The sequence below is a fragment of the Oryza brachyantha genome, chromosome 10 (genome assembly GCF_000231095.2).
Source record: "Oryza brachyantha chromosome 10, ObraRS2, whole genome shotgun sequence".
In the NCBI taxonomy this organism is placed as follows: Eukaryota; Viridiplantae; Streptophyta; class Magnoliopsida; order Poales; family Poaceae; genus Oryza; species Oryza brachyantha.
Window position 1 is genome coordinate 7048006 of NC_023172.2, and position 18903 is coordinate 7066908.

At 41.4% G+C, this 18903-nt stretch overlaps 1 protein-coding gene and 1 pseudogene across 1 annotated transcript; one reads left to right on the top strand and one right to left on the bottom strand.

The window, feature by feature from the left end:
- Window positions 1-964: 964 nt before the first annotated feature.
- On the bottom strand, window positions 965-11147 carry LOC102704279 (receptor kinase-like protein Xa21). Its single transcript, XM_040528274.1, has 4 exons — window positions 10715-11147; window positions 3958-4542; window positions 1972-3684; window positions 965-1369 (listed from the first exon to the last, which is right to left on the bottom strand). The coding sequence occupies exons 1-4, from the start codon at window positions 11145-11147 to the stop codon at window positions 999-1001; spliced, it is 3102 nt and encodes a 1033-aa protein (XP_040384208.1). The 3' UTR covers window positions 965-998.
- A 713-nt stretch (window positions 11148-11860) lies between these two features.
- LOC102704555 lies at window positions 11861-18716 on the top strand (annotated as a pseudogene).
- The last annotated feature ends 187 nt before the right edge of the window (window positions 18717-18903 follow it).

Sequence of the window (18903 nt, forward strand, 5' to 3'; positions counted from 1 at the left end):
TATAAAATTTAATGGGAAGATCTACTTGTCTAGTCAACAGCATAGCAGTAAGGTTATAGCCTGTAAGTTAAACCCCGTTTGAGCTCATGAAAAAAAAATTGGATATCATGACGGACCTTTGATCAGACATCAAAAGAGGTTTTTGACATGAATTAAAAAAACGAATTTCAATGCTCGTCTGGAAACCACAAGACAAATCTTTTGAGACTAATTAATCCATCATTAGCACATGTGGGTTACTATAGCACTTATGGCTAATAATGGACTAATTAAGCTCAAAATAATCATCTCATGATTTTCTTCCCAACTGTACAATTAGTTTTTTTATCAATATTTATTCTATTTAGACGTCTAAAAAGTTAATGTGATGTTTTTGAGAAAAAAAATTAGAGAACTAAACAGGCTCTTATTGGTGGAGCTCTCTACAGCCAAAACCATTCGCATCATCGGGGATGATTGTTAAACGTATGGTGAATGTGTCAAATGATATACTTATATAAAAAATAATTTTTGATGGCTTGATTAGTGACACGGCGGTTTGACAGAACCGAAGTCGACATCGGATGTTTTTTTTTACTATGCTGCCGACGGGGGCATTTAACTTTTTGCAATACGTGCGCAGGAATCTAACGACACATCCCACCCACTCCACGCCTTGGAATAAACGACCAAAAACCAGAGAAAGAAAATATGTTGCCGACGACGACGACGGTAGTGGAGATGGCCGAGCGCTGAACCCGTCACGCACGCGGCGTGCCCCGTCAGAACGCCAGGCAGGTAAAAAGAAAGAGATACTTCAACTGATCTTTGAAGGTAATTGATCCATCCTCCTCCAAGGAGATGATTTCGCAATCTTCTGTGCAACAAATCGGTACAAAGATGGTGGCAACGTTGCCAGTGGCGTCACTAGCGCCTACAAGGTTCTCGGCGAAATGCCAAGGCCAAACTGCGATCGATCGCTAGCTTACCATGGATGCTGTTTTGAGTCTTCTTTACTACTACTGATCAGTAGGGAGATGAGCTACCCATGCCTTCTTCATGGCCGACAGTTCTTTTACCACCTCATCCATCCTCATTCGCTGGCTTGCAGATTCCCTGCAGCAAGCTAGGCCAATTCTTGCAACCGGAGCAATGAACAAATCCATCATGTCTTGGGTGCTTAAACTAATCGTGTCAATGTGCCGTAGCATGGCTGCATCCACAATTTCTAATAGCTTGTCAGGATATGCAATCTCCACGTATTTTGGAAGGCATGTGGCCCCGTCAAACAATGCATCTGTTGGCCTTCTTCCGGTAAGAATTTCGAGCAGCAGTATTCCGTAGCTATACACATCACCTTGTACTGAAACTCTAGTTCCCATGCCATTCTCTGGAAAGTCAGAAGAGATAGAGTTAGCTACATGGACCAAAATTGGAATAAAACTCTTTGGCAATAAAACTCTAAATCTGCAGCACTCAAGCTTCTAATGTTTTAGTCCGTCCACCTGCCTGCTTTTCTGTTCTTTTTCCCAGTTTGTTTTTTGTGATCTTGTAAGAACTTTGTTTCGGCTTGCTTTTAATCTAATTCAGGTGGGGAACCTCACCCTTCCCATGTTTAAATTCTAAAAAAAACTCTTTGGCATTATTTGAATTTTTTAACTATATAAATATAATTAGGATTGGACTTTTTTATGTAGAGCATTTTAACTTCCATGAGGAAATCAGTAGTCAACATCTTCGTTTATTTTTCATCACCCTACAATGTATGAAGCCAGTATTTTAACACTTTGACTACAAAATAAAAATAAAACCTTTGGGTTTATCAGGTGAAAATGATAATGATAGATTTGTCAGCCTTAGTACTTCAGTATCATCATTTTTTAAGATACAAACTGATATAAATATGAAAGAATGGGTACTGCTTGGTTGTCATTGGTTAGTGTAATTGAAAACCATTACGTATGTTCGAAAGTATGTATAATAACTGTTTACCTGGTGCAAGATACCCAATTGTTCCTTTAATTCCTATTGAACTTGTTTCACCCAAGTGATCTTCACATGGTTTGATGTTCCCTATTTTTGCTAAACCAAAGTCACTAACATATGCATTCATGTCATCATCAAGAAGGATGTTGCTTGGTTTAATATCGCAGTGGACAATCGGAGGATCAATATGGTGATGAAGGTATTCCAATGCTTCAGCCACATCAACAGCAATGTTTAATCTCTGGACCAGGTTTAGTGTTCCATCTAGCATAGTACTGTTACTTCTGCTCAGATGCAACCATTCATCCAATGTTCCGTTGGAAATAAATTCCAGAAGAATTGCCTTAAATTCATGACCACTGTGGGTCAAGCTATCACACACGCTGACAACCTTGACTAATTTACGGTGTTTAATCCTCCTAAGGGCATGACATTCAGCCAAGAAAGTCCTATTTGCTGCATATTGCTGAAGATTGAGTACTTTTACTGCTACAGTTAGTAGATCCTCACCATAATGTAAAGTTCCTTTATAAACTCTGCCAAACCTTCCATGGCCAATCAAATTTTCTGGAGAGAATGAATTAGTTGCTTCACGTAACTCAGCATATGATATCTTCTGATAATTGTTTGTATGGAACATGGTAGACCCTTGATCGGACTCACTTGGTTTCTTGCATCCCTTATTGATGTAGTAGCACGCAGTTATGCACAGAAAGAGAACCAATACTCCAATAATACAAAAGATCAGGATAAGTGTTGAATGGCCATGGGGAGCCAGTGTTGCACACGCTGGAAGTTGAAGGCAGAGAGGACCTCCACACAGCATGCTATTATTTTGGAGTGAAACAGAAGTCTTGTTGCAGAAGATACCTCCATCCGGGACTGCGCCAGAAAGGTTGTTAAAAGATAAGTTTAGCTGCTTGAGATCCCGGAAATTTTTTAGGAATTCAGGGACAGGTCCTGATAAGTTGTTGCTTGAGATGTCCATGACTTGCAAGCCTCTCAAAGCACTGAGCTCTATTGGAATATTCCCTTCCAGTAAATTCCCTTGCATATATAGGAATTGTAATGCATTGCAGCTACCAAGTGAAGCTGGAATTTTACCAGATAATCTGTTGCTAGACAGATCAACTACGCCAAGACTGACCAAGTTCCCTATAGTTGGAATGGGGCCACATAATAAATTGTTGGAGAGATTCAGCAGTTTGGTCAGGGAGGAGATGCTCAAGATCTCCCTTGGGATTTGACCACTTAATTGATTACAGGAAAGGTCAATGGAGTCTAACATATGTATATTGGCAAGGTTTGGTGGAATGTTCCCTCCCAGGTTGTTAGAGAACAAGAGCAATTCGTTTAGTTGTGTGAGATTTGCTAGTGATGATGGAATTGCCCCCTCAAAAGTGTTCTGGAAAAGCAGGAGCCTGTGTAGGTTGGAGAGTTTGCCTATGTCCGAAGGTATGGTGCCTGTGAATAGGTTATCTGCCAACTCAAGAACTGTGAGTTTTTGAAACCTTCCAAATCCTGAAGGTATGGTCCCAGTAATTTTATTTCCCCCCATTAGAATCCATTCCAGCTCTCCGGAGAGATTAGCAACACTATATGGCAAAATGCCTGAAAGGTTATTTAGTTGAAAATTTAATTGTTGTAGGTTGCTGCAGTTAGCTAGGGAGGTCATAAAATCCCAATCTCTAGGCTCCGTAGCTTGAAGTTCATTGTTACCTACTTCAAACACTGTCAGATAACCTCTAATACCAATATCTGGTGGGATTTGGCCCTGAAATTTATTTCCATGGAGAATAAGCTTTTCTAGTTGAGATATATTTGAAAAGGAGGGTGGAATTGGGCCTTTAAATTGGTTATAGAATACACCAAACTGTTTGAGATTAGGAAGTGTGGAACCTATGTCGTGTGGTAGAGAACCTGTTAGCTGGTTTGAGCCAAGGTTGAATTTTTCTACAGATGAAATATTAAACAGAGAAGGTGGAATTGCACCTTCTAGTTTATTGCGCTGCATACTCAAAGAAACAAGGCTGGTTAGTTTATCTAGAGATTGAGGTATATTCCCACTGAAGCTGTTTGTTTCAAAATTTAAAACTTCCAGTGCGGTAAAGTTGCCGATCCACGGTGGGATTTGGCCCTCCATGGAGTTCGTCCCCATGCTGAGCAAAGTCAGAGCTGTGAGGTTTCTGAGTGAGAAGGGGATATTTCCTACAATATCATTATGGCGGATATTCAGAATAACAAGTTTTGATAGTTGGCCAATGGCTGGTGGAATGGTGCCAGACAGGAAGTTGACACTCAAGTTCAGGGTGCGGAGCAAAATGCAGTTGCAGAGGTTGGCAGGGATCTCACCTTCTAGCTTGTTGTTTGAGAGATCAAGCACACGAAGGCGAGTTAGGTTACTGACTTGTGGCGAGATGGCTCCAGAGAGACCAAGGCCTCGCAGTTGCAAGGCGATCACATGGCCCGGTGCTCGTCTGCTGCAGGTCACACCGTTCCATTGACAGAAGCCAGGCACTGCCCCATTGGTTGTGCCATTGTCCTTGACACTCCAAGAAGATAGAGCCTGTGATGGGTCTTCGGTTTATGGCAGATCTGATTTCAAGGAGTATTTGGAGATCATTACTGATCATGTTTTTGGAGTTACAGGTGGCTTTGAACAAGAGGAGGAAGACAACGGCCAGAGAAGCAAGCAACCGGATGGTTTCCATCTTCAGGAAATTTGTAGGAGGTGCAATTGAGATGGCACTACTCCCAAAGCTTTTTATATAGATTGAGATCTTCATGTTTGAAGTCGTGGTCACTGAGATGGTGACATGACATGGATACATCGGTGGTCACCGCACCAAGGGTCAATTCAATTTCCATGAACAACACAGTTGTACCTTGCATGTGGGTTTGAATTAGATATTCCCTTCTGTGCAAGATCATATACCTCCCTTGACGTCAACCCTCCACATTAAAGCAAATAAAGTGGAGAGCTGCAAATTAATACTCAATTGTGACTAGCATCTGTGGATAGTCTATTCTGAGCTTGCACAAGGTGGCCTGTACAACTAAATTGTGACCTTCAAATTGCAGGCGCACCACATCTCTTTGGTGAGATAAGATAGAATGATCCATTTTTAAAACTGTTTATGAACTAAAACAATGCCCTATCATACCAAAAAAGGAGCATGGTGTGCTTTGTGCACTCCTGATTTATTTAATCGAGACAAATCGTATGTGCTGTATAGACATTTTTGTGTTCTATTTTGTTGTACCATACTAGAAATTGCTAATGAGATAAAAACTTTTATATTTTTAAAAATGCAACTAAGATGAGTGCATGACATATAATATGTACAAGATGACTAGTCATAATTTAATGCATAATAGAGTTGTAGAAAATAAGTAAAAACAGTCTTGGCGTTCATTAATATACCTTGAGAATTATTATATGATAGATCCTTCTAGTGATTAAACCAAGGACATGGTGGAGCTGGTTACTTAGGTGAAGTGAGTTGTGAATAAGATGATAGGTGATTTCCTCCTTGGTCCTTTTTGGAACATTACATAGGTCTTAGCTAAGAAATCTTCACGTTAGACCTTGTGTAAAGAGAATTTTCATGGTGGCCTATTTGACCATCGAATATTAATGATGTGTCTTTAGACCGTTGATAAAGATGAAAAAATATTATGAATAATGCATATCCCATCTGTAAGTGTCCTATTCTTCATGGCAAAATCAGCAGCATCCATCATTCTCTCTAATGAACAGCATAGCTGATGGTTGCATTGAACCCTCCTCGATGGTTCACTGATTCTATACCATTGGGTTAAAGTCTTATAATAGCTTCTCTTAGTGAATTCATTTCTAAAATGAGGTTTGCTTATACGTCTAGTGTCTTTAAAATATTCATAACATGTGTGGTTGTATTATGGCCATCTGTATCAGTGGTCTAAATATGCATCATTAATATTCGACGGTCAAAAGGATTATTGTGAACATTCACACTTTCACAAGGGCTGCGTTCGGCAAAGGGATGATAAGTTAACTTACCCCGCATGAAAAACGTAATAATAGATTAGTATATGATTAATTAATTATTAATTATAAAAAATATAAAATAGATTAATATGATTTTTTAAAACAACTATCGTATAGAAAATTTTTGCAAAAAATACACCGTTTAGTAGTTTGAGAAGCGTGCGCGCGGAAAACGAGAGAGGTTAGATAATTTATCATGGGGGCCGAACGCGGCCAAGGTCTAAGGACGGATCATTTATCTCCTACAGTCAAGAAGTTATCATGAAGATTATTTGATAAAGCTTATATAAGGTACCAAAAATAATAATTGAACCATTTAGCCTTATCGTTACATCAATTTATGCAATTTTACAACAAAAAGATGTGCCTACAATTCAAAATGTGGCTTGCATTGCACAGAAATAATAATAACATGGTACAAGAAAAAAATGCAAAAACTATAGATATAAAGGAAGATCCGTACATATAATGTTTCCAAATGAAATGGTTACGCTACCTCACAAAATAAAAAATTACCATGATATTTTTTAAAAAAAAAAAACCTTGCTCTCTACTTTGGAATCAAAATTTCCAATATTCAGAAGAGACAATTTCCAGCAAACCCATAATAAAATAAAAATAAAATACTGCAAGGATAATAGGATCTTATGAAGTGAACAGGATCTTTCTAAAGGCACAACAAATGAGAGCGTATTTGTTCTTACAAACCTAGAATAGTTTGTCTTGGGCACTCCCAATTCCGTCGAAAAATCCAAAGAAAAGAAAAACGCTCTTGAAAAATTCTCATCAAAATAAATATGTCAGAAGGATTAGAGGGGCAGGGATAAAAACCAGAGTTAAACGAACTCTTTTCAAGAACAGAGTAGTGGCAAGACATAATTAAGAATAGTAAGAGAAAAGTTTTGAGAATTTGGTGAAGGAGGTAAGATGAATGCATGACAATACAATATATACTTAATTATAATAGGTATGAGACTGTCACACTGACTGCCACCCTCAGACTCGTATGTTTTCAGGCAAACCCCTATGAGCACCTCACCACGGGCGTCTCGCCGTTAGAATCCTACTCAGATCTTATGTAACCACTAGGCTATAGGCTCTTTCACAAATACAACTAAAATTTAATGTGGAGTGGAGTGTGTGGAGATGGTGAATGCGATGAAAGGTGCTGCTCTCCTCTCTTGGGCTCTTTATATAGGCGTTGGTAGAGAATATTAGTTATGATATCTTTAGACTGTTTTTTGGTAAATGATACATCTTTAGACTGTGAAAAGAGAGATTCCTTATGGTAGTCCTTTCTAAGCATTGAATTTTAATGATGCATCTTTTAGACTTCTGATAATGATGACATAATAATACTTTTGACTATAATGATATTCAACAACTTCACAGCATGCCCGTCTGTAATCCTAACGTTTTCGAATAAGGCTGGTCATACTCAGGCAGTTAGGCTTAAGCATGTCATGCTGCCTTATAAACTTAGTTTGATATTTCTTATTTTTAGGTAGCCTCGTACTTCCTTTCTTCAATCCTTTGTGTATTGAGATCCAATTTTATAGTAGGATTATACTCGTGCTAACGCTACGATTCAATTTAGTAATACAAATATCATATCATAAACTCTTTCAAATACAATCGTACAAACCAAATATTCAAAATTGTTTGTCTATCAAATATTTTTAATCTAATTATTATTTAAACAAACTCTAATAAAATAGCAATGAACCACCAGTTATAGTTGGTTGGCGCACACTGCAACTATAAGTTTTCAAGCTTGGACGGTAATTCCAAACCATGCAAGGCCAAGTTTTACACTAATTTCAGAAAAATTGCAGCAACAAATTGATACATTAATTTCATAATCATTGCAAGATCAAGATCACACATTACAAGAAAAATTTTAATTAAATATTTTATTTACATTATCTAGTATTAACTGCATATTTTAACTCTATAAAGCTAAATTTAATAAAAGTCACTTTATACCAACATGCTTTGCATCCCATACAACTTTCCATCTTCTTGTAATAAATGGAATTTTGTTTATATTTGTATATTTCAATTGAACAAAACAACAGTGCAATTCTCAAATAACACCTAATTCAAAGTATAAATGTTTTATGAGTTTAAAACCAATTTTCGTTGTGTCTTCTTATATTACATAAAAAGACATTTAAATCAAATATTAAGTGATCATATAATACCTAGTAAATATTTGTCACATGAGTTTTTTTTAGTTTAAAAAATATGTTATATTTTTAACAAAGTGAAATTACTAATGATATTTCTATTGTCTGTGTTTTCTGTTGGTTATTATTAGGAGGTGCACATATATTTTAATGATTAAAAAAATTATGCAACACATTTCTCAAATCAAGGAAATTACTTATTTCACATAAAAATATGATGCCCATAAAATATTTCTAAAACCCCAAATACTCATTTCTATTTACCAAAGATTTACCTCTGATGTTATTGTTAGTGTTTTGGCAATTTGGGCATCCAACCAAAGTGGACTAGAGCCTTGATCAATCTTACGATTAACGCAACTATAGCATGGTGTTGAACATGAATTTTATTGTCTTATTATTGTTATCGGTGTTCTAACAGCATCTCGTGTTTGCTTGTGTACTGATCATGTCATGTCAATGTTGTGATTGAACTTTGATTCTATAGGTATACGGTGCATATTTATAGAAACTTTATGATTAAAATATCTATATATTTATCTTTATCTCTAATATATAGAAAATGTTTGCCTTCTATTCGTTGAAAAGATCATTTTTAACATATGAAAACTTTATAATTTGTAAGATACTTTATAATTTAGAAAGTCTCTAGGTAAGGAAAGGTGAAGTCTGTCATAGCCAAAGATTATTTTAGCCATCAAATTTAAATAATGATGAATGAAGGATTATAATCCAAGACATTACCATTTCAGCGCATAATTGCCTAAGGATAAAAGGAAACGCCTTAAGATTACTTGTTTGCTTACTTGGATAATTTCTGGTTGCAGAATATTTGGAATGTCTGATGACTTTTGCCACCATTTACTTAAGAAGCACGGTGGTATTTCTATACAATTTTCTTTGAAGCGAATAAACAATGAATGCTTCATTTGGTGATTTTGCACAAGCAGTACTATTTCCTGTGCCCTCTTATAATGCTTATTTTCTTTATTTTAAAATGAAACTCTAACAAATTGTTTTTCGATATTTCAACGTTTTGACAACGCAAGCCAACGCAGCAACATGTGGCGTGGCCAAAGAACAATGCCACATCATGTGATGGATGGCATTGCCTAAAAGGTTAGATATGAAAATAAAATTTGTTGGAGTTTAGTTTTAAAATTAAAGAAATAGAGAGGTTCACAAAATAACAAAAACATTTGCTGTTGACATGGTTGCACTTACTCTTTGTCATTACAGTAAAGACTGTAAAGTCATGATCAGTTGATGAGCATCTATTACAGTTATTCACAAATCAGTATGTTTTGGACACCGATAAGATCACTAGGACGTTGGATTTATTATTAACTTCTAGTATATATACCATATATAAACGGCTGCAAAATTTTAATATTTTAATAATATTATTTTTGAAGACAAATCTAGCCATACCCTTTCTGAAATTTGACTAAAAACATTCAAATAGAATAATAGATATTAACCAGGGTCATCATTTGGCTTTTTCAAGAAAAAGTCAACAACATTTTTGCAAAGGAAAAATAATTTATAAATAAAATTTTTATATATATGTTCTTACTAATATATAAGCAAATGCTGAAAAATAAAGTACGATGAAAAACCTCAACTAAAATTAATTTAAAGTTAAAATTTTAAATTTTGGCTTATAAGCGTAAGGATAAACAAAATGACGAGTGCACACAGTAGAATCGTCACTTATTTGTGACTATTGGCTATCAATATACCTCGCTAGAAACATCAATTAACCCACTCAGATTTCCAGTTAATAGAAAAGAAAAATTAACGGGAATAGTTGTCTTCTACGAGCAAATGTAAATTATGATTTATGAAAAAGCAGAACAAACCATTGAACTTCCTACAGAAGGAAGGGCAAACATACATGAATCATGGAAGGTGGTATGTGAGTCGAGTCTTTTTACTGCCCTTAAGATAATATATATATAAGTTGACCAGTTATTCTACTATGCTATTTATTGGTACTAGCATTAATCTAGATTATTTATTTTTTATAACTCAGTGGATCTAATTCATTTATACTACCAAATTAATTACTGGTAGTAGAATATTTATTTTCTAATAATATAACTCTATTTCAACGGTCAAGATTATTATACCGACAATAATACTTACGATATAATACTACCATTATACCTTGACATAACATATTTTCTAGCATACTGAGGTATCCAAATTTAGGGGACTGCTACCCCACATGATCCCGTTTTAAAACAGGATGATTCCGGCGAGGTATCAAACATAATACATCGTCGGTATCAGATTTGATATTAGAAACGAGATGATTCCGACGATGCATCAAACACGATACCTCGTCGATATCAGATCTTATACTGGAAACAAGATGATTTTGATGAGATATCAAACATGATACCTCATCGGTATCAGTTATGATACTGAAACGAGGTGATTTCAATGAGGTACCAAACATGATACCTCTTGGTATATATCTAATACCGTGCTAGTACGAGGTGATACCAGAGCGGTAACAACTAACACTTGGTTGAATCCTTATCGTCGTCGGTGCTGTCGTCATTACGGTCATCATCGCTGCCGTCATCATCGTCATTGTGGTCATCATCGCTGCCACCGTCGTAGTCGCCGTAGTCGTCACCAACGCTGCAGCCACCATCGATCGCCGCTAGCTGCTCCCGGCCACCGCCGTCGTCGTGGCCATAGTCGTCGTCGTCGCAGCTAGCACATGCGGAGGACGCGTGGAGGTCGAGGGAGTGCACCTGCCAGGCGTCGCGGCAGAGCAGCTCCAAGCAGAGCGCAGAGCCAACAAAGCCATGGCCGTCCGCGTTCGGTGCGTAGTTGTCGTCGTGCGGAAGCGATTGGCTCCGGTGCCGCGCGGGAGAGTTGGGCTCGATTGGCCATGTAGAAGCGTGTGTTCGAGGGCGGAGAGGAGAGGACGATTGGTACGTAGTCATCCCGTCGGAGTATTTCCGCCAAATTTATACCTATAGCTATTTTGTTCAGGGACCATAAAATTTCATATATGAGTAATTAACAGCGTCAACTCGTCAAGCTGCCGGTGCCGGCGGTGGTAGCGACGCCAGGCAGGCTCGACCGTACGGGTGGACTTCAACTCCATCGAATCAGCATAGAAAAATTTGCCCGGGCATCACATCTAGATAATGTATTTTTTTTCCTCGGATGTTTGACAAGGTTGTCATCAGGTGTAGACTGCACCACCGATTTTTCTATGGTGCCACGCGTTGATTGCATCGCACAAATGTGAAAGAAAGCATGGTATATTATAGTTTGCAACGTGTGTGTGTGTGTTTTTTTTTTAAAAAAGAATGGGATAAGACCTGGCTTCTACACCGACCGAATCATGGGACAGCCGGGTTTTACGATCACTTAGGATCGAACTCAGATGAACTGCGTGCACGATGACTACGCCAGCTAACCAAGCGACACCTGGTTCCCAAGTTTGCAACGCGTGTATCTGGCATTGACATTACCATGCTCCTGAATCAGTTAGGGATTGGGAGCACTAGCAGCCGCAACTGACTAGTCAACGACGAGATGAATTCCATGACAGGAGACTAAACTAGAAAGTGCATGATCATTCAAGACACAGCATCAGCATGGCCTCCAACCACAACAATCCTCACCTTCTTCCCTTGCCCATCCATCCATGGAGAGCAGATGCTTCCTCCTCCAGCTGCTTGCTCTTCCCACCATTGTCATCTTCCTCTTCCTTTTCCTCGTCTCGGCTTGCCACACCACCGACGCTGGCGCTCTCCTGTCGTTCAGATCCCACATAACCAAGGATCCTTCAGGTGCACTGTCATCCTGGTGTGCTGTCAGCAATGGCACCACCTCCAATGGCTTCTGCAGATGGGCAGGTGTGAGATGCAGCCATGGCGGCCATGTCGTCTCCTTGAACATACGAGGCCTTGGCCTCGCTGGCACGATCTCACCTCTGATCGGGAACCTGACCAGTCTACGAGTGCTTGATCTGTCAGACAACAAGCTCGAAGGTGAGATTCCTGCTAGCCTTGGAAAATGCCAGGAGCTGCAGAGCCTCAACCTGAGTGTCAACTTCTTGTCTGGTGTGATCCCTCCAGCCATTGGCCAGCTGACAAACCTCGCCGATCTGTGTATCCGCCACAATAACATATCAGGTTATGTCCCCTCTGCATTTGCAAATCTCACAGCACTCACCGTGATAAATGTTGCTGACAACTATCTTCATGGAGAAATCCCATCATGGCTAGGCAATTTGACCTCACTGAAAAGCTTTAACGTTGCTGGCAATTTGATGAGGGGAAATATTCCAGATGCAGTATCTAAGCTTACTAACCTTAAGCTTTTAATATATCAGCAAATGGATTTGGAGGTGATGTTCCTGCATCATTGTTTAATTTATCCTCCCTTCAGGTGTTGTATCTTGGGTCAAACCAGCTTTCAGGTTCCCTGCCTATAGATATTGACTTTACACTTCCCAATCTTAGATATTTTGTTGCCTTCTACAATCAACTTGGAGGACAAATTCCAGCCTCCTTTTCAAATATCTCTGTTCTTGAAAATTTCATCCTCCATGCAAATAGATTCCGAGGCCGAATTCCACCAAATATTGGTACCAATGGCCTCTTGACAGTTTTTGAAGTGAGCAACAATGAGCTTCAAGCTACAGAGCCAAGGGATTGGGATTTCTTAACTTCCTTGTCGAACTGTAGCAATCTAATTTACATCAATCTTCAACTAAATAATCTTTCTGGCATTTTGCCAAATACCATCCTTAATCTCTCGCAAGAGCTCCAGAGCATTAGACTGGGAGGAAATCAAATTTCTGGGCATTTACCTAAAGGAATAGAGAGGTATGACAAACTCACAAGCCTTGAGTTTGCAGATAACCTCTTCACTGGTAGCATACCTTCAGATATTGGAAAGCTCACTAGTCTGCATGAGCTGCTTCTGTTTGCAAATGGATTCCAGGGGGAGATTCCATCATCGACAGGCAACATCACACAACTAAATGAGCTTCTTCTGTTTGATAACTATCTTGAGGGTAGAATTCCAGCAACTCTTGGAAATCTAAGCAAGTTAAATTCTATGGACCTTTCAAGTAACCTTTAGAATGGCCAATCCCAGAAGAAATCATCAGAATTTCTTCCCTGACTAAATTTCTTAATCTCTCCAACAATGCATTAGCTGGACCCATTTCTCCATATATTGGGCGCTTGGTCAATGTTGGCATAATTGATCTCTCATCAAATAAATTAACTGTTGAGATTCCAAGCATCCTTGGAAATTGCCTTGAATTGCAATCTCTATACTTGCAAGCGAATCTTCTCCATGGACTAATCCCAGAAGAGCTTAATAAACTTAGGGGCCTAGAAGTGTTGGATCTCTCTAACAACAAAGAGTTTTACTCCTATCCTTCCTTTTGTATCTCGAAGTACCGATATCTCACGGTACCAAATTGTTTCTGATCGTTGGATCCAACAGTGCACATCATACTTAGCTAGATACAATGGTGAGAAACGATTTGGTACCTCGAGGTACCGATACCTCGAGGTACAAAAGAAAAGATCGGAGTAAAACTCAACAACAAATTATCAGGGTCCATCCCTGAATTCCTGAACCTTTCAGTCAACAACCTATCTGGTTCGGTGCCAGACAAGGGAATATTCTCTAATGCAAGTTCTGTATCAATTGAAAGAAATGATATGCTATGTGGAGGCCCTCTGTTCTTTCATTTCCCACCATGCCCATTACAATCTTCCGATAAGCCTGCACAGCATTCGGTGCAGCGTATCTTTATCTTTCCAATTGTGGGAGCATTTGTCTTTGTTATTGTTTGCATTGCTACATGCTACTGCATCAAGAAGTTAAGGTCAAAATCATCCAAACTTAACCAAGATCAGGGCAGCAAATTTCTCGGTGAGATGTATCAGAGGATATCATACAAAGAGTTGCATGTGGCAACGAATTCATTGTCTGATGAAAATTTAATCGGTTCTGGAAGCTTTGGTAGCGTATATAGAGGAACATTTCCTTGTGGTCCAAACTTAATGACTGTAGCAGTGAAGGTTCTTGATCTCCAGCAGACCAGGGCAACCAGGAGCTTCATGTCTGAGTGTATCGCCCTGAAAAGAATTCGACATCGGAAACTAGTCAAGATTATCACTGTATGTGACAGCTTGGACAGCAATGGTGATGAATTTAAGGCACTTGTTCTAGAGTTTATCTCCAACGGAAACCTGAATTTAAGGCACAGAAAATACTTCCCACAATCCTGAGAAGCTAAGCTTTATGCAGATATTAAACATTGCTCTTGATGTTGCAGAGGCACTAGAGTATCTTCACCATCGTATTAATCCTTCTATTGTTTCTCGATAACGAGATGACTGCACATATTAGTGACTTCAGTATAGCAACAATATTGAGTGCAGAAGCAAAAGGGCAGTGCTTGGGTGAAAGCAGCTCAGTTGGAATTAAAGGCACAATTGGGTACTTAGCACCAGGTATGTAATTACAGTTTGTAATTCAAAGTCAACTTAGTTTCCCTTCCTGTTCTGTTCTGTAATTTTCTTTCATTAACTGGAAAGCTCAGTTTACTGTGGATTATATTTCATTAACTCAGAAAGTGCATCAAAATAATAATTTATACTGATATTTAGTTCATTACAAAGCCAACTTAACCTTCCTTCTTTTGTGTGAAGAGTATGGCGTGGGGACAGAAATTTCTATAGAAGGAGACATATATAGCTATGGTGTTTTATTGCTGGAAATGCTTACTGGTAGAAGGCTAACGGACACAATGTTTCACGATGATTTAAGTCTTCCAAAGTATGTTGAGATGGCATATCCGTCACACCCGGAGTTTTATCTCAAGCCTAAGTTCGTAAAAGAAATCCGTAAATAACCATTGGCTTAATTAACTCAGGAAAAATCCCTCTAAAAGAACTTAATTTAATTAAATCGAGGTTCGCAAATCAATTAACAGGATTTAAACTCAAATTACAGAAGTATAAAATTTGGCCAAACAAATTAATTTAAAACTTGGCAAAAGTGGGGCTTTCCTTTTTCCCTCCTTTTTCCTTTCTTTTTCCCTTCCTTCTCAAATTGGGTCGAAGTCCAATTTTCCTCCTCTCTCTTTTCTTTTTTTTTTCTTTTTCCCCTCTTCCTTCCCGGGCCGGCCCAGCCGAGCCGGCCCATCTCCCCCTCCAGACCAACCCAGCCGAGCCGGCCCCTTCCCGCCACCTGGCCCGCTTCCTCCTCCCCTTTCCCGCGCGCCTTCCCCCTCCGCCTGGGCCGCCAGCCGCCGGCCCAGCTCACGCGCCCGCCCGCGAAGTCCGCCGCCACCTCCCTCCTCCTTTGCGCCGCTCACAGGCGGGGCCCGCATGTCAGCGACCGCGCCTGCGCCCGCGCCGGCCGAGTCCGAGCCTGCGCCGCCACCGACTCCAACTCCTCCGCCGCAACCGCCGCCGCCGAATCCGGCTCGTCGCCGACTCGGTCTCCTCCGCAACCGCCGCCCCGCCCTAGCCGACGCCACCACCCTATAAAACCCCCAGCTCTCCGCCCCGCCGCCACTTTTTGCCTCACCCGTACACCGCCGCTTCCTCGCCGCCGTCGACCGATCTCGCCGTTGACCATCGGACGTCGCCGCCCACCCGCGTCACCACCTCCGCCTCGGCTTCACCGACTTTCCGCCATCTTCACCACCGCCGGAGGACGTCCGAGCACCCTCACCACCTCCTCGCCCTTTTCGCCGTTGTGCCCGACTTCGCCGTGTGTGCGTCGCCGATCGCGCTCGGATCAACGCCGGCCTCGCTTCGTCCGCCATCACCCGTTCCTCCTCAACGCTGACTTGCTGCCGTCCTCTGTCGCCGTCAGTGAGCCCTCCCCTCCTTTCTTCCTCTCTTTTTCCACCGTCGCTGGGTCTCCTCGCCGTCGCGCCGTTGCCAGGTGCCGTGCGCTGCCGGCGCTCGCCGCCACATCTCCACCCGACGTTGCCGTCGCCACGCGGTCGCCAAGCCGTCGCTGCCGGCGCCCGCCATCGCCTCCACCTCCCGGCGCCATCGCCCCGGACCGTGCGATGCCGCCCGTCGCCTTGCGTCACTCGTCGCCATCGCCACCGCGCGCGTGCGCGCCTTGGGCGTCGTCGTCGCCCCTCCGCCTGCCGTCTTCATCGCCTCGTCGTCGTCGTGGTGGCCCCGCTGCCGCCGGAGCGCCGCCGGGCCCGGCGCGTTGTCGCTGCCTCCTTCCCGTGCCGGCGCCGTCCTCCGTTGCCCTCCTCTTGGTGCGGCCGCCATCTCCGTCGTCGCCGCCGGTCGCGCCATCGCCGCCGCGCTCGTCGCGTCGTGGCCGTCGCCGAGCCGCGCCGTCGCCGCCCGCCACCGCCGCTCGCTCGTCGCTGGTGTCGCCTTCCCCTCTCGGCCGAGGCCGCCTCCCTCTCCTCCTCTGCTCTGGGCCACTGATGAGTGGGTCCCACTCGTCAGTAGTCGACCGCCCCATCCCTCCTCTCTCTCCTCCCCGGGCCCCACCTGTCAGCCCCTCATCCTCCCCTCTCTCTCACCGACAGGTGGACCCCACCCGTCAACGCCGCCTCCTCACTCCTCGCTAACGTCAGCAGCCCCATTAATTGCGCAATAATTGATTTAGGACTTTACTGTTTAGTTAAAAAACCCAGAAAACTTCTAAAATTCATAAGTAATTCATCTAGTCTCCGTTTAGGTCCATTCAAATTTCATTAAATTCATAAAATTGTCAAGAATCCATTAAAAATACTTTCTTTTGATGTTTCAGTAGAGTTTGTGCCTGTTTTATTTATTTTTGTGCTTTGTCGCTTAGATTCGGACCCCGCCGAAGAGCCAGTTTACTTCGAGATCATCGCCGAAGTTCCCCATGGGCCAGAGCAAGGCAAGTGGCACTCATCTTTGATCATGTTGAACCCGTTATTGCAAATTCCCTGCTTTGTTTATTCAAATATACATTGTTTTAATTAAAGTATTTACTGTATTTATTTTTTTGGGTAAACCTTACTATTATGCCGTTGATTATCCAACTTTATTCATCGCTAGACCAGGGGTAACTTGATTAGAGTTAAACCTAGGTTAATGCTTAGCCGTGCTTAGAACAAGTAGCTCATGGGATCACATTTAATCATGCTTACTTCTGAATAGCTGTAATAATGATTCATTACCCGGTTCGGGTTAATGTCAACTAAAATATTGATAATGGTGGGCTGTGGGTGCATGGTTTTGTGAGTCGCACCCATGGCAATTAAGGACCGGTTCACGGGAAACCCTGGAAGTAATTAAGTGCTAACCACATGCCGAAATGGGTAAGGTGGGATTTGAAGCATGCCTTCGAACTATTTGACGTACCAAGGCAAGGGTAGGCGTGATGGAGTATGGACGGGCAATCGTGGTGTAACGAAAGCCTCTGCTGCTTCCGGATCTACCAAGGCACAAGAGGGGATTGCCCGACTTGGTGTAAAGGAGTGGGTCAAACCTGAAGTGCGGTGCGATTAAATAGGGAGGGTTATGTGACGGGTCCTATCACGGTCTCCTTTCCGGTATACCATGGTGGTATGTCGGCGCACGTTCAAGTATAGTGAAGTCGTGTCTTGTGGGTATAGTAGTACACCTCTGATCAGAGTATAATATATTCGAATAGTCGTGCCCACGGTTACGGGCGAACTCCCAGCTTCACTGTGATTAGTGAACCTTTAATAACTTGAGTAAACTGGTTTTCACTCGGGACTACTGCAACGTGCTGTAACGTTGAGTAGGGGTTGGGCCTGTCGCAACATGGTGTAACGTTAGACAGCGTTGTGATATTTTACAACTGTTATTTACTTATCCTTTAATTGATTCAATTATCTTTATTCATTTTAATCTCTGTTATTTGTTTAACTGCTGTTTTATTGCAACTAACCCTAGCCTGTCCTTGATGATCCCTATGCATCATTTATTGCCCTCTTTTCCGTGTTACTTGTTGTGTACGGTGGTTTGTACTCAGCCTTGCCCAACTTTCCCCCGCCCCCAAAGCTAGAAGTTGAGTCTGATGGAGGTGACTCTCAGGAGTGAGCTGGTCTGCCGTTGAAGCTTTGCCTATGGACTGGAGCCGTACCCGCTGGAGCTAGTCTACATTTCTTTCCGCTGTATTTTCGTTAGAATAAGTGTTATTTTCAGTTGTTTCTAAGAACGATGGTTATGTAATCAACATTGTCTTTTTGTGTACCCTGGCTGGTCCTGGACAGGGATTTTAATACACAATTAAGTTCAGAAATTCGTGTGAGTAATTTCTAGGCGTGACACTATCCAAATAAATTGTTGGAAATTGTGGACAACACAATACCACAGGATGGAAACACCAAAGCGATTGTAGATTGGCTCATTGCTCCTATTTCAAGACTTGGTTTAGCTTGCTATAGGAAGTCAGCAAGTGAGAGAATGAAAATGAATGAGGTACTGAAAGAACTGAATTACATAAAGGAGACATGCAAAATCAAATTTGCTGAAATTATTCATACTTAGGGCAAGTGGTTTTCATGGCATGGCCGTCCCTAACATCATCATTGTTATGAGTGAGTGTTCAGTGATGTTTTGTATCAACTGACATGAAATATTTACGGATGTGTCGATTATGACCAATAAGCTCATCTAGTTTCTACTTTCTACTACCATGTCATGTGTTAGAAAAAAAAGGCACAAACGAGACACG